General features: G+C 44.3%; 1 protein-coding gene across 1 annotated transcript in view; it reads right to left on the reverse strand.

The window, feature by feature from the left end:
• Positions 1–3,910: 3,910 nt before the first annotated feature.
• Positions 3,911–14,968, reverse strand: part of ush1c (Usher syndrome 1C) — a 277,466-nt gene continuing 266,408 nt past the window's right edge. Inside the window, exons 25-26 of the mRNA XM_041198034.1 lie at positions 12,183–12,292; positions 3,911–3,970 (exon numbers count right to left, since the gene is read on the reverse strand). Of these exons, the coding sequence (XP_041053968.1) occupies positions 3,911–3,970; positions 12,183–12,292 (170 nt within the window). The remainder of the gene's footprint in view (positions 3,971–12,182; positions 12,293–14,968) is intronic.

The following is a 14,968-nucleotide window of genomic DNA, read 5'->3' on the forward strand; positions in this document are numbered from 1 at the left end:
GGGCGCCAAGATTTTCTGACATAGCACTGGAGGCCTTGGTACAGCAGGAGGATGAGAGGAGAGAAGTCATCCTCTATCCAGAGGGTCACGAGAAGGCAGTGGGACCAGATTGCTAAGTCGCAGGTGTAGCCTCAAGGACCTGGATGCAGTGCTGCAAGAACTTCAATAATCTCACATGAATTGTGAAGGTCAGTAAATGTATCTTCAAATGTTATATCCCATCAACTGCACCACTAGCCTCATACACTGCTCAGTGCACTACACCCCTATCACTCACCCACCAACATCTGCTACCAATCTTGAACCATACATCACATTCATAGCTTCACCTCAACTTCACAAACTTAGAACTATTGCATGCCTCATAGCTTTTACACTTGGCCAGCTATTTGACTATGATAGGTACAGCACTGCACATAAAGCACATTGCACCACATTCACTGACGCACTTCCCTCACTCTTGCAGGACAACCGCATTCACCAGGAGCTAACCAGTGGGGGACTGGCATGGCTGCATGTTCTTACCCCAGTCGAGGGGATCATGTGCACCATCATTGGAGGTCATCACTAAGCCCATGATCAGAAGTGGGGCTGAAAGCATCAAACATGATGGTATGCTCATAAATAATCCTCCTCCTCACATCCCATTCCCCCCTCTTCCCACAATCTCATTTGGTTTACAAACTACAGATGGTCTATTTATGCACCTCATGCTTTTCCTCTCCTCTCAACTCTACCCTTATGCACATCTCCTTTCATAAATCCAAGAACCGTAACCTGGCCAGCCAGTGGTGCAGAAGTGTGAAATGCAAGAGGAAGATGAGACAGATATTGATGAAACACTGTAACTCAATCTCACTCTTAGCAAGCAGTTCAGATACTGTACTGTGCAGACTTCAGAAGATGACGCACGGAAGATAGGCATAAATGAATGTATAAGGGTAATTAGTTGACTTTTGTATGCAATATGGCATAGTTTTGGTTAATAAAGGTGGTTTGTAACATTAGTTTTGTGGTGGCCTTTATTCCAGCATTGAACCAAAGGAATGCTGTTGTTGTTTGTAAGATGCGGGACCATTGCTGAATGGGAAATTGGGGTGGCATTCATTGGTATCACAGTCAAATGAGCTAATCATGGACAGGTTGTCCAGAAATGTGACAGGTTGGTTGCCTCCACCTTTCCTTCTCCTCCTCCTCTCCTTTTCCTCAGCTGCTAGCCATATACCTAGTGGCAAGGTCTATGTCCTCATGGATGGTGAAGTCATGTCACATTCAGCAGGCCATGATGAACCAGAGCACTGTAGAGCTCCAACAGGCAGTATCAGAAATGTGATTAAGCACTCCAATGGTTCGCTCGATAACAGTGTGTGTGAGACAGCATGCCTCTCATTGAATGCATGCTGTCCATGTATATGTGGGTTGCACATCAGAGTCATGAGACAGATGGTCAGCAGATAACCTACATTAACCAGTAACTATCCTCTGGTCTCCTGTGGCAGCTGAAATGCTGACAGTACAGCAGAATAAAGGCTTCTGCATGATGCACTGAACATCATTGTACACCAACTGCACACTGAGGTTGGAACTCTTTGTGTTGCGTTACATCTGTGAATTTAGATGCAGTAAATGGTGCCCTGCACTATGGAGAAGCCTGTTATCCTGGCAAAGCTACGTGCACACTCTGCCTGTCTCCCTTTGCATACTGAGTGCCAAGATTATGCAGCAGTGAAGAGCAAACTGCGAGACGTTGGAGATGGCTCTTGCTATAGCCTAAAAGTGCTATCCTTGCCCTGCTCTGATGTTACAGATCTGCTTGAAACAGGTGGCAAATTTCAATGAACACTTTACTAGCAAAATGAAGGCATCTAATGCATTGTTCCTCAATGAGGTTTAGGTGGGAGAATTGCTCCCCTAAGACTGTGGATGAATATAGCCTCCTTCGCCCTCTCTTTGAGCAGGCAAGCAAGACATAAATAACACCACCCATGGCTGGGAGCAAGTGGTCTGAGCAGAACTCTTAAAGTTAGAACCACTTTGAACTCTGCCAACTTTAAATGACAAAAGAAGTATTGGCTGGTTTGTACTAACTCAACAGCAGCCCATAGAAATCAATCAGCAACTAACCTGAGAATAGTTGGTGATCCCTTTAAACAGTGCTGGTGGGAATCCTTCCTATTGCTGAATGCATGTCAAGTGTGCAAGGTTAAGAGCAGGCACCAGCTGGACCATTGCGGTTGCAAATGGCACTGCTAGAGTCAAATCAGCTTTTCATGCTGAAGGAAATCACAATCTGCCTACTTCCAGCACATGCTTCTAGAACTGACCTATTCAAAATGCGGGTAGTGTGGCTGCAGTTAAACTGGTATATGGTACTGATGCCATTTTGGACATGAAATGGTGCATGCAGCACCAAAATTATGGGTGCTATGGTGGTGAATTTGCAGCACTTTACTACAGCAGTGATAGGAGAGCACGTGGGAGTTTTCAGTTCGACAGACGAATGAAGCACCAATTGTGAGTTACTTGTCAGTTTAGCAGCAGCAGTGGCGACTTGGGGCACAGAAAGCATAGGAGGTGCACCATCCTAAGAACAATTGATCCAAAACAACAGAAATACTGCACAGTATCAGCTACCTAGACATTGTTGAGGATCAGTTGATAATGGTTATCAGGTTCAGCAGAAAGTTGTAAACTGAGCTGTACTGTCTGGTCCAAACACAGTCAATTATCCTCAGTGCACAACAAATAGCAACGTAAGTCTCACTGCCCTCAACTTTAATGATGCAACAACATTCTAACACACGTATTGGACATCATAGGATTCAGCTGCTTTGTCGTCAACTGTTGATTAAGAGATAACTAAAGCCTGGACAAAATCCTGAAACTCCCTCCCTAACAGCACTATGGGTATACCTACACCACATGGACTGCAGCGGTTCAAGAAAGCAGTTCACCACCACCTTCTCAAGGGCAATTAGGGATGGACATAAATGCTGGCCCAGCCAGCGAAGCCCACATTTCGTGAATGAACAAAAAAAAATTATCCTCAGTGCACAACAAATAGCAATGTAAGTCTCACTGCCCTCAACTTTAACGATGCAACAACATTTTAATACATGTAGTGGACATAACAGGATTCAGCTGCTTTGTCATCAACTATTGATTAAGAGGTAACTAAAAGCCTGGTTTATTGATGTGCCTGCTACATACATTTAAGCAACCGCAGATTTTCACTTAAAATTAATGAAGATTTAAATGAAAGCCAATCCCTGCTAGAAACTTCATGTTTCCTGAAGTCAGGGTGACAGATGTGCAAGGTATCATTGCCAACTTACTTCTAAGCCTTGACATTACCCATAATACACTGTTCTGTTCAAGGAACCTGCATGTTTGTTTGAGCCACAGAACTCCGTGTTCATGATTTGCTTATGATACCTATTCACACAATGGGTTCAGTAGTTGGTGTTCATTTAAGATTAACAGCTTTTAAAAAGTTATTCATTCATAGGATGTGAGTATTGCTGGCAAGGCCAGTATTTATTGCCTTCCTTAATAGCCCTAAGAAGGTTGTGCTGGGTCTTCTTCTGGAACCACTAGCAGTTTGATATAACTAGGCCACTTCAGAGGGCAGTTAGGTGACAAGCACATTGTACCTCCATCCTCCTCCCTCCCCGTCCTCACCCCAACTCGGGCTGCAGGTCATTTTCCACTGGCTTCTTTCACAGCAGTATTTGTGGAGGCCTAGAGACAAGTCATTTGCCTGTTCTTTCTTTTGAAGAGCAGTTAGTGGTAGAGTGGTGACATTAAAAAGAGAAAATATTTTAAAGATGAATATAAAAATGGTAATTTGCATAATCAATTAATACTGCACGAGGGAGAGATTCGCCAAAGTCTGGCTATAAACTTAAACTTACACTTCATCTTCATATTCCTTTGGTGGGGACACAGCAATAACAAGGTCTATCCAGTCCTGCAACAGAAATACAACAGCTTTACCGTTGGTAATAAAATAAGGTTTAAGTTACTATTGAAAAAAGGTTTTTGATGTCTCTCTAATGGACAAAAGCAGCCATTTAGAGACCAGGAAGAATGAGGCTTGTGCTGACTTAAGTGGTCTCAGCTGGGCTTTGAAAGGAGCGAAAAACATAAACTAAATCTCCTAAGAGTCAGAAAAGGGAAAATCAGCCTGATCCTACCCTTGATTGGAATCCAGTTAATTCCTGAAAGTGTCTGGGCATGTCAGTTGATGACAGGACCCGGTTTCACTATCATGCATCAATTGGTCAATGTCTTGCCAGAGGAATGAACAAAGAATCCAAGGATTTCCAGTACCAATGGCGTGGCCACCCAGCATCAGGTTTTAGGAATTGGGACCAAAACACTTAGTGTTGGATTCCTCACAATTTCTTGCACTGGAGCTTTATAGAAAGGAATTTCTGGGGTATTTTAACAGTTCTAATTTACTTCCAATAGATTTATGGTGTTTTATGGTAAATTAAACTAAGCAACAGATTGCTTGAACAAAGCATAATATGGTCAGTGCTAAACTTAGGGTGAAAGGGTACCATGCACATCCAATTATGGTCTTTAGTGCCTGCCACAAACTCGGTTCCCTAGTAATCAGCTCCATTCCTCTCCTAGGCAACTGTATGAGGCTGAGCCAGACTGCTTGCAACCTTGGTGTCATTTTTGATCCCAAGATGGATTTCCAACCACATATCTGCACCATTGCTAAGGCTGCTGATTTTCATCTCTGTAACGTTGCCTGACTCCGCCCATCTCAGTCATTTGTTGCTGAAACCCTTACCATGCCTCTGTTACCTCTAGACTTGATTATTCCAATGCCATCCAAAGCTCTACTGCCTGCCTCCTAAGTCACACAAAGTCCTGCTCATCCAGCACTCTTGTCCTTGCTGATCCACTTTGATGAACAGGCTGGCAACACCTCAATGCTAAAAGTTTCATCCTTGTTTCCAAATACTCCAATGTTCTTGGACATCTCAATCAGTGTAACCTGCTTCTACAGTTCTGGCCTCTTAAGCATCCCTAATTTTAATCATTCCAGCATGGCACCTGTGCCTTCAGCTGCCTGGGCCATGACTCTGGAATTCTCCCTAAACTTCTTTGCCCCTTTACTTCCCTTTCCTCTTTTAACATACTCTTTAAAACCTTCCTGCTTGACCTAGCTTTTGGACATCTGTTCAAATACCTCCTTATGTGGCTCATGATGGCAGCAGTCTGAGACTGCAATGCACCAAGCAGGGATCTTATGACCTACCTCTGAGCTTCCACTGCAGCACTGAGATGCTGGGTAGCTTCCACCTATCTTGCAGTGGAAGCTGAGACAGTGGCTAGCAGACACTGCATCATGGCTGGGCCCACAACTGCAGTCATGGATCTGACCACTACTTTCATGATAGAAAGATAGGCTCCAAGCTTTATGTGATGCCTTCAACTATGCTGGAGCTGGACTCTTTCAAGTTCCTTGATGGTGACAGGAGGCTGTTTAACAGGCTTATCAAGGCACCAAGCATCTCAGTGTGCATTCCCATCAGTATCCTCCTATACACCGCCTCATCAAAGACCATATCTGAGTCCAGGTAGCTGGCCTCATCTGTGACCTTGCCCTCCGATGAACAAGCACATGAGTATGTGTTATCCATCCCCTGGCCTGGCTGTAAGCCACTCATGCCTGGTGACACACCAAGAACTGATACCAACTCTATGTCAGCCTCTACAGTTCACACAGTGCCAGTATCTGAGCTGGTGGCTGTGTGTGTGAGATTGAGTGACTGGGCTTCTTCATCACTGGTATGTGTTGCTCTCATCCTTTCTCCTGAGGCTATTGTGGTTGGTCAGCTGGCTGTTCTTGGGTAACTAAAAGCAGAAAATCAGAAAGGCACAGTTGAGGGAAGGGGGCAGGTTGGAAAGCAAGAGATTCAAGGTCATACCATCTGTAACTTGCAATTCACAGATAGCAGGATGATGGTGAGGTGGGAGTTGAAAAGAAGCATAAGACAGGAACATGCTGTCATCCTGAATGTTCTTTATGATGCCAGATACTTCGGGTCCTGCCCAGCTGGCACCCTAGAGGAGCATCATCTATTTAGAGGATGCAGGTGCACCAGTTTCCAGCTTATTCTCTGTTGCTTCCTTCTATAGTGGATGACCTTGTTCTGCAAGAAAGAGGAAAGAATGTCAGTTATTGTGTTGCAATGCTTTTGGTTGATATTCCTAAAATAGCTGAATTGCTGAAGGTATGTGGAAGCAGCAAGAGGTAGGTGTGAGTCTGGTGTTATTGGAAGATGTGAGGATGAGGTGCAGTACTGATTATGTTAGGTCTAGTTTTGAATGCCAGGAACTGCAGATGGGTGTGTGGTGGCAATGAGCAGCATGAGGGTTGGTGGTTTGGTGGTTGGAGATGTCCTTTGAAGATGCATTGACTGACCTTGACCACCTATGTGAGATCATTAAACTTCTTTCAGCACTATTGCCAGGTCCTTGTGCCCAGACTCTGAGGATTGACCTCCTTGCTCATCCACTCCTATTCCTTCAAAGGGTATTCCATGAGGGCTTCCTGGCCCTCTGCAGAAACATGGCCCGTCTCATCCTGTCAGCCTTCAGGACTGCCTCCAGCCTCCAGCCCTGCATCCAGGTACCTGGGAGCTCTTTCTCTGTCCTGATGTTCCATTTTCTTTGGTTCCAATTACAGACAATTGCATTGTTTCAGTCAGTAACTGCCCGCTTTCAGTCAGTGCAGCTCCCTTTTAGAGAGTCAGAGTGCCTTTAGGAGTTGGAGGCTAGCTGGAACATGTGCTAGCCTCATGTGCCTCTGGGCTCCCTGTTGAGCATTCAGCCAGTCAGCAGGATCAGCTGAACACTACAATCATGGAGAGGAGGAAGCAGTTCAAAATTTGCCTGGTTGCCTACCTCAATGGCACCAGGAGTGGACAGAGTGGTGTGAATTGTGACCTCCATGCTTCAAAACAGGAGCTAGCAAATATTTAGTCCTCTGCCTTTGACCTCCTTCCAGGTACTCCTTTTCCCCAGGGAGTCAGGCAAGAATCCTTGGGCACCCACAGGGAGGACGACCAGCAGCTGGACAACCCAGGGCCATCCACCCATGTGACTGTGAGAGTGTCCTGCCGATCCCAATCCCCTCTGCCTGTGACCCCATCAGCTACAGCTCCGCAGGCCAAGGAGAGTGCACCTGCCCCACAGCAGGACACCTAAAGCTGGCCGGAGCCCTCCAGCTCCCAACCCTCTAGAGGATAGTCATCAAAGTAACAAAAAACAACAAGGTGTATCAGTCTGCAGGATGTCTCCACCTCTGCTGCAGATGTCGTGGCTGTACCTAGACGTAATGGGAGGGTTAGAAAAATAAAGAAACTATGATTTCACTTCTGGGTCACGGATGTTAAATCATTGTAAGTATCATGCACTTTTGTAAATACGCTTGCTGTTCACGAGAATGGTCTCGTCATTTGAAAGCATTGTGCATATGCATCTAATAGCCAAGTGGTTATGGTACTGGGTTTGTAACCCCAAGATCAAGAGTTCAAATCTCACAATGGCAAACCATGAAACAATGTAATTTCATCTGAAACAGATGGAAACGGGTTTGTACTCGAAAGAGTTACAAGCTTTCATTGATGATGTGGCACATATGCAGCAGCTGTGCCCCTTTGATGCTTACCCTCATTAACATTCTCACATACCGCTCTGTCTTTGCTCAAATGGAGCGACTGCATTCTGAAGCCAATGATATCTGCAGTCTCTCTTTAGAGTGCTAAAAATGGCAATGGCTCCAATGGAGCCTTCTCATAGTGATCTTCCACTTTTCTCTCATATCTGACTTCATTTCAATGTTTTGAGCACAAGCAGGTTGAGGCTACCCCATGAAATGGGGCCTCTTGTGCAGCCCTGGGCTCCTCCCACACTGATTCCAACCCCTCTTGTCCAGATGCTTTTCCAGTTTCGATCTCTGACTGCGCCATAACTTCAACTTGCCAAGATGGTGGTGCTCAGATTCTACTATGAGACCAACTTTAACCCTCCCTCCATGACTGCTACTGTCCCTCCAATCTTCCTGGAATCCCACAGTGTGCAGGTAGAGATGCCTCCTGTTATCCTCTAGCCTCCTCCAATAATCCTGGATCCCACTGTCATTGTGGCTGATATTCTAATCCTCCACCTGAAACCATAACTGTAGATGTCCCAATGCACACTTTGGATATCACCCCTCCCACTTCGAGGCTGTGTGCACGGTCACTTATAGACGAGACCACCTGACTGCTGACAACACAGTGTCCCTCCACCTTCCATGAGTCTCTGTGCAACCTGTCCCTCATGTGCAATCCTTTACCCTCCCCTACCTCCATGAGTCTTTGTGCAAGCATAAGGCATAAGAACATAAGAAATGGGAAGGGGAGTAGACCATTCGGCCCCTTGAGCCTGATCTGCCATTCAATAAGATCTTGGCTGATGATCTTGTGTGTTGATTTCCACATTCCCATCTAACCCAATAATTTTTGATTCCCTTGCCTAACAAGAATTTATCTACCTCTGCCTTAAAAATATTCAATGACCCCGCCTCCACCATCTTCTAAGGTAGGGAGTTCCAAAGTCACACAACCCTCAGAGAAAACATTTCTCCTCATCGCTGTCCTAAAAGGGTGACGCCCAATTTTAAAACAGTGCCCCCTAGTTCTGGACTCACCCACAAGAGGAAACAACCTTTCGACGTCCACCTTCTCAAGGCTGTTCAGGATCTTGTATACTTCAATCAAATCAAATCCCCTTCTAAACTCCAGTGGAAACAAGCCCAGTCTGTCCAACCTTTCTTCATAAGACAGCCGACTCATTCCAGGTATCAGTCTAGTAAACCTCCTTTGAACCACCTCCAATGCATTTACATCCTTCCTTAAATAAGGAGACCAAAACTGCACAAGGTATTCAAGGTGTGGTCTCACCAATGCCCTGTATAACTGAAGCTTAACATCCTTTTATGTTCAATCCCTTTCATAATAAAGGAGAACCATTCCATTAGCCTTTTTAACTACTTGCTGTACCTCCATACTAACTTTTTGTGACTCGTGTACTACAACACCTAGATCTCTCTGTATCTCAGAATTCTGCAGCCGTTCTCCATTTAAGTAATACTTTGCTTTTTTGTTCATCCTGCCAAAGTGAACAGCATCACATTTTCCCACATTAAACTCCATTTACCAGGTCTTTGCCCACTCACTCAACCTATCTATATCCATCTGAAACCTCATGTCCTCTTCACAACATACTTTCCTACCTATCTTTGTGTCATCTGCAAATTTAGCTACCATGTCTTCACTCCCCTCATCTAAGTCATTGATGTAAATTGTAATAAGTTGAGGCCCCAGTCTAGACCCATGTGGGACTCCACTCGTCCCATCCCAATCAGAGAATGACCCATTTATGCATACTCTCTACTTTCTGCCAGCCAGCCAATCTTCTATCCATGCTAATATGTTACCCCCTACACCATGCTCTTTTATTTTCTGTAACAATCTTTGATGTGTCACCTTATCAAATGCCTTCTGGAAATCCAAATCTTACCTTCTTGTGCCAAACTAACACAACCACTACCCCCACTCATAGTCCTGAGTCTGCGTGCTTCCCCTCCAATTTGTGTAGTTATGTGCCCAGCCCACCTTTGCCCATTGTTCATGTCTCCCGCCCTCCTTTCCCCCCAATCCCCCAAACCAACCTTTGCCCATTTTCTCCCGTGTCTCCATCCCTCCTTAACCCCCAACTCCCCCAAACCTACCTTTGCCTATTGTCCCGTGTCTTCTTCCCTCTACTTCCCCACCCCAGTCTCTGTCTGGGTTGCTTCCCTGCCTGAGCCCCAGATAACACCCTCCTGGACAAGGGAGGAAGTCAGTGAGGAAAGAAATCCTACACCCCCATCAGTGTAGCATCTCACTGACATTGGTGAGAACCCGGAGTGGCGCTGTTGCAGGTAGGCTTTGAGTGTTGCACTCACCTTGAAGTCATGAGTGAAGTGAGAGCTGACAGCTGCACGCCATTTACTTCCAAAAGTGATTCAGACCGGTCTAATTTCTGACTGATGTTCTGCTAGATTGGAGGAGCTACGTGCTTCTGGTGAGTAGTGTTTTTAATGAGCATTCCTGGTAATGCAGGCAAATGAGGTTCCTGCTATGGATCATAGGGAAAACCGACATGCCGGAGGTGTCCTCCCCCTTTCTATCGGGGACCTGGGTTGGAGGGTGTTGCATGCAGCAGTTCCCTATAATAAGAGGATGCATAGGTTCACGGACTCTCAGGACACGTGCCCTTTTTGCGGTCTTGTGGAGTCCGTGGACCATGTATACATAGGGTGTTGTAGGCTGCACTCCCTTTTTAGTTATTTGAAAAACCTTTTATTGATGTTTTGTTTGCACTTCAGCCCCACGCTCCTGATCTATGGGCACCCGGTGCGGAAGGGGGTCGGGAAGGAGGAGGACCTCCTCGTGAACCTGCTCCTGGGCCTGGCCAAGTTGGCCATTAACAGGTCCAGGCAGCGGGCGATCGACGGGGGAGTCCCGCCCGATTGTTTGTCCCTCTTCCGCGGCTACGTTCGCTGCCGGATGTCCCTGGAGAGGGAGCACGCGGTGTCTGCTGGCACTCTCGAGGCCTTCCGTGCTTGGTGGGCACCGCGGGGACTGGGGTGTTTTGTTGACCCCTTTAATCACATTTTGATTTAAAGTTTGTAAGGTTCCTTTAAATTTTTGTCCTTGGTTTTACAGCTGACCTGAATTGGGGCTGTGCCTGATTTATCCCAATTTTGTTGATTTGGTTTAATTGTTTTCATTTAAAAGATTATCATGCCATGAAAGCGGTGAGGGAAAATTCCAGGCTGTTTTCCCACCGGCAGGTTTCCTATTTTTGGCCTCCCTCCAAATTTTTCAGACCCGCCCAGGCTGGAGAGGAAAATTCCACCCGCAGTGTCTAAACCAGGAAATTTAATTATATTTAATTCAATATTAAATCATGTGCATGAAGCAGAATAAAATGAAATAAAGATGGCATTAAAAGAGAGAGAGAAATGGAACAAAGTTAAATAAAATTACTTTAATTTTTAAAAGTATCTGCTACAATAATTATAATCTGAAGGAATGAGATTCCATACTTCTAAAAGTAAACTTTTAGTGTCACTTACACTTGAATAGACAAGCCCTAACTTTTGCCAGCATGCTTAATGAATATCTAGTGGGTAAGTACAGCAATCTTATGCTCTTCATGTATTTGAATGCTAAACTTCTCAGCGAGATAGCAGTGCAGCAAAGCTTGTAGAGAAGCAGGGCAAATCAATCAAAAACTTCATGATTTCCATGTTTCATTGCACATGTATGGCGGCTGGAAGTTGCTGCCTGATTTACTCCTTAATAATGGGGAGTACTGATGGCTTAACCATTAATTCCACCACAAAATCCAGGCCAATAACAATTTGCATGTCTATGGCCTTAGTATAGGAAAGCATCCAAATGTGCTTCACTGTGGTGTAATAACAAAAAAAAACTGAGCTAAAGGAGGAGATATTAGGATGTGAGACAAAAAGTTTGGTCAAAGAAACCGGTGTTAAGGGAAGTTGGGGAACATAATACAATGCAAGTGAAGGGCGAGCAGGACAAAATGTTGGATAAGGATATGAGTAGCAGAGTTTTGGTGGCAGAAAGTAGGCAGTGTTCGTGGTTGAGAAAGATATGAGTTTAGAAGCTCATCATTACATTAAATAGGACGTTGAAGTTACAAAATGTCTGGTTCAGCCTGAAACAGTGGCTACAGAAGGGATTCGAATCATTGGTTGAATATGAAGTTTGTTACAGGCGGCCAATACAATGGCGGTCTTCCCAATGTACAGTTGCAGCTCATCCAAGATTGGATGTTAGAGAAGAGTGTCACAACACAGGAAGTAGAGAGTTCAAAAGATATGGTGATCAGGTAGACCTGAGTGTTATTAGCGAAACTTAACTATATTTGTGGACCATGAGTAAATAGAGGTTTTTCTGCAGGGAGGGCACAAAAATAGTGAATTTTGTGCCTGAAGTTAATTGAATTGGATCCAATTTGTTCCTTTATTAAAAATGTTACTAGGTTATTTTTTGGTCACACATTAAATAACCAATATGAAGGATAAGAATACTTACACCGCCACTATTCCAAGACTTTGCCAGTGTCGTCTGGGCTTCATGTAGGGTGGCATCAGTGAGAATCTTTCCATTGACAGCCATTATTTGATCTCCCCTCACAATTCCACCTAAAGAAGACAATTGGAAAAAATAACAAAGATTAGAGTCAAGACAAAAAGCATTATAATCTATTTCAGTGCACCATTAAAGCTTTGCATTGGTTGCACATCTCTGCTTTGACTGTTTTTAAATGAGGCTCATGAAAACGCAGTAACTTGAAATTGGACACAACAGCTATGGTCAGTCTGAGCAAGAAAGAAAACAATTAGTCCATTTAGCACCTTGAGCCTCTTCCACCATTCAATGAGATCATGGCTGATACGTGACCTAACTCCACAAACCTGCCTTTGCCCCAAATCCCAAAACAGCTTTAGTTTACAATTCATCAATCTCAGTTTTAAATTTAACAATAGATCTAGCATCAATTGCCATTTGTGAAAGAGTTTTCCCAACTTCTACACCTTTTGTTTGTACAAGTATTTATTAGTTCGACTTCTGAAAGGTCTGGGTCTAATTTTTTGATTATCGGTATGCCCCATAGACTCCCAAACAGAGGCAATAGTTTCTTTCTACTTACACAATATGTTGTCCTTAAGATCTTGAAAACTTCAATCAAGTCAGCCCTTGATCTTATAAATTCCAGGGAATACTAGTTTGTGTAATCTCTCCTTGTAATTTAACTCTTGGGGTCCAGATATCATTCTGGTAAATCTACCTGCACTCCTTTCAAGGCCAATGCATCCATCCTAAGTTGTGGGGTCCAGAATTGCTTATAGTACTCCGGATGTGGTCTAATCAGGGATTTGTGTAGCTGAAGCATGACTTCTATTCCTTTGTACTCTAATCCTCGAAACATGACGCCAAAATTACATCAGCCTTTTAAATTATTTTCTGTACTGTTCATGACATTTTAATGATCTGTGTAGCTGCACGCCCAACTCTCTTTGGATCTTCACTGTTTTTTAGCTTTTCATTATTTAGAGAGCGTGCTGTTCTATGCTTTTAGGTCCTCACATTTGCCCACACTGAAATCCATTTTCTGTAATTTTGCCCATTTATTTAATCTGTTAATATCTATCTCTTTGTAATCTTAATCTTTCATCTACACCACTTATAATACCCACTATCTGTATCATCAGCAAATTTGAATGTGTGGCTTTCTATCCTATCAACTAAGTGATTAATAATTATGGGGTTGAGGCCCCAACACACATTCTTGCAGGACACAACAACAACTTATATTTATGTAGTGTCTTTAATATCATAAAACATCCCAAGGCACTTCACAGGGTTTTATAACGCAAAGTATGACACCCAGCCACATAGAGGTATTAATGAGGCTGAGAGGTGGAGAAGTGTAGGGAGGCAATTCCAAATCTTTGGTCCAATGCAACTGAAAGCAGGGCCACCAGTGGTGAAGCAACTATGACTGGGAATGCACAAGAGGTCAGGTTTAGAGGAGCCCACATATGTTGAAGGGTTATGGGGTAGGAAATGATTAAAGAGATGGGGAGGAGCAAGGCAAGGGAGGATAATGTTGAGGATTTTAAAATCAAGACATTGCTTGATGGGTGTCGTCAGCATACATGTGAAAATTAAGATCCTGCCTTTGAATGATGTCACCTAGGGCAACATGTAGATGAGAAATAGGAGAGGGCTAAGGATAGATCCTTGGGGGGACACCAGAGGTAACGGCGCAGGAACAGGAAAGAAGCCATTGCAAGTGATTCTATGTCTCTGGATTGGAGAGATAGGAATCAAACCACTTGAAAGCAGACCCACCCAGCTGGATGACACTGGATAGGCACTGGAGGAGGATGGTGTGGCCAACCATGACAAAAGCTGCAGACAGGTTCAGAAGGGCAAGGAGGGCAAGTTTAGCTTTGTCACAGTCACATAGGGCATCATTTGTGGCTTTGCTAAGAGCCATTTTAGTGCTGTGGGAGTAAGGGAACCCCGAATGGAGGGATTCAAACATCGAGTTCTAGGAAAAATGGGAATGGATTTGGGAAGAAACAACATTTTCAAGGACTTTAGAGAGAAAGGGGAGGTTTGGAGATGAGATGGTGTCACATTCTGCCAGCACCTGCCCATTATCCCCACCCTCTGTTGACTGCCATTCAGCCAATTTCCTAATCAGTTCAATAATTTACCTTCAATCCTATGAGTGTCGACTTTAATTAACAGTCTCTTATAAAGAACTTCATCAAATGCCTTCTGGAAGTCCATTTAAATAAGCATAGACATTCTCCTGCCCAATACTTTATCCTACCAGAGGAAGCAGTATCTAACTGGAGGGATACAGGCACGGCTGCATGTCTGTTTCCCATGGAAGAGATGGTGGTTGTCATTTTAGAGAGGCAATGACTGAGGCCATGGTCAGTGACTTGGTTATAACCATCAACATGATAGCATGCTCATACTTAATCCTCTTTTTCACACCTCATTTTCCCCCTCATTCCATAGTTTCCTCTGGTTTACAAGATGCAGATGGTGAAAGCATGCAGCTCTTGTCATTCCCTCTCTCCTGCCCCTCACAACTCTACCCTTGTGCCTTTTGCATTTCAGATATGCAAGGGCTCCACCTGGCCTGGCAGTGGTGGAAGAGCAAGAGGCAGAAGAGCAGAAAGACAGTGAAGAAGAAGCACATTCACTCACTCTCACACTCTCGGCCACCAGCTCAGATACTGATGCTGCATGTACTTAGGAAGGTAGCTTAGAGGAGGTATCTACATAGTGAGACA

Source organism: Carcharodon carcharias, chromosome 10 (genome assembly GCF_017639515.1).
Source record: "Carcharodon carcharias isolate sCarCar2 chromosome 10, sCarCar2.pri, whole genome shotgun sequence".
Taxonomy (NCBI): domain Eukaryota; kingdom Metazoa; phylum Chordata; class Chondrichthyes; order Lamniformes; family Lamnidae; genus Carcharodon; species Carcharodon carcharias.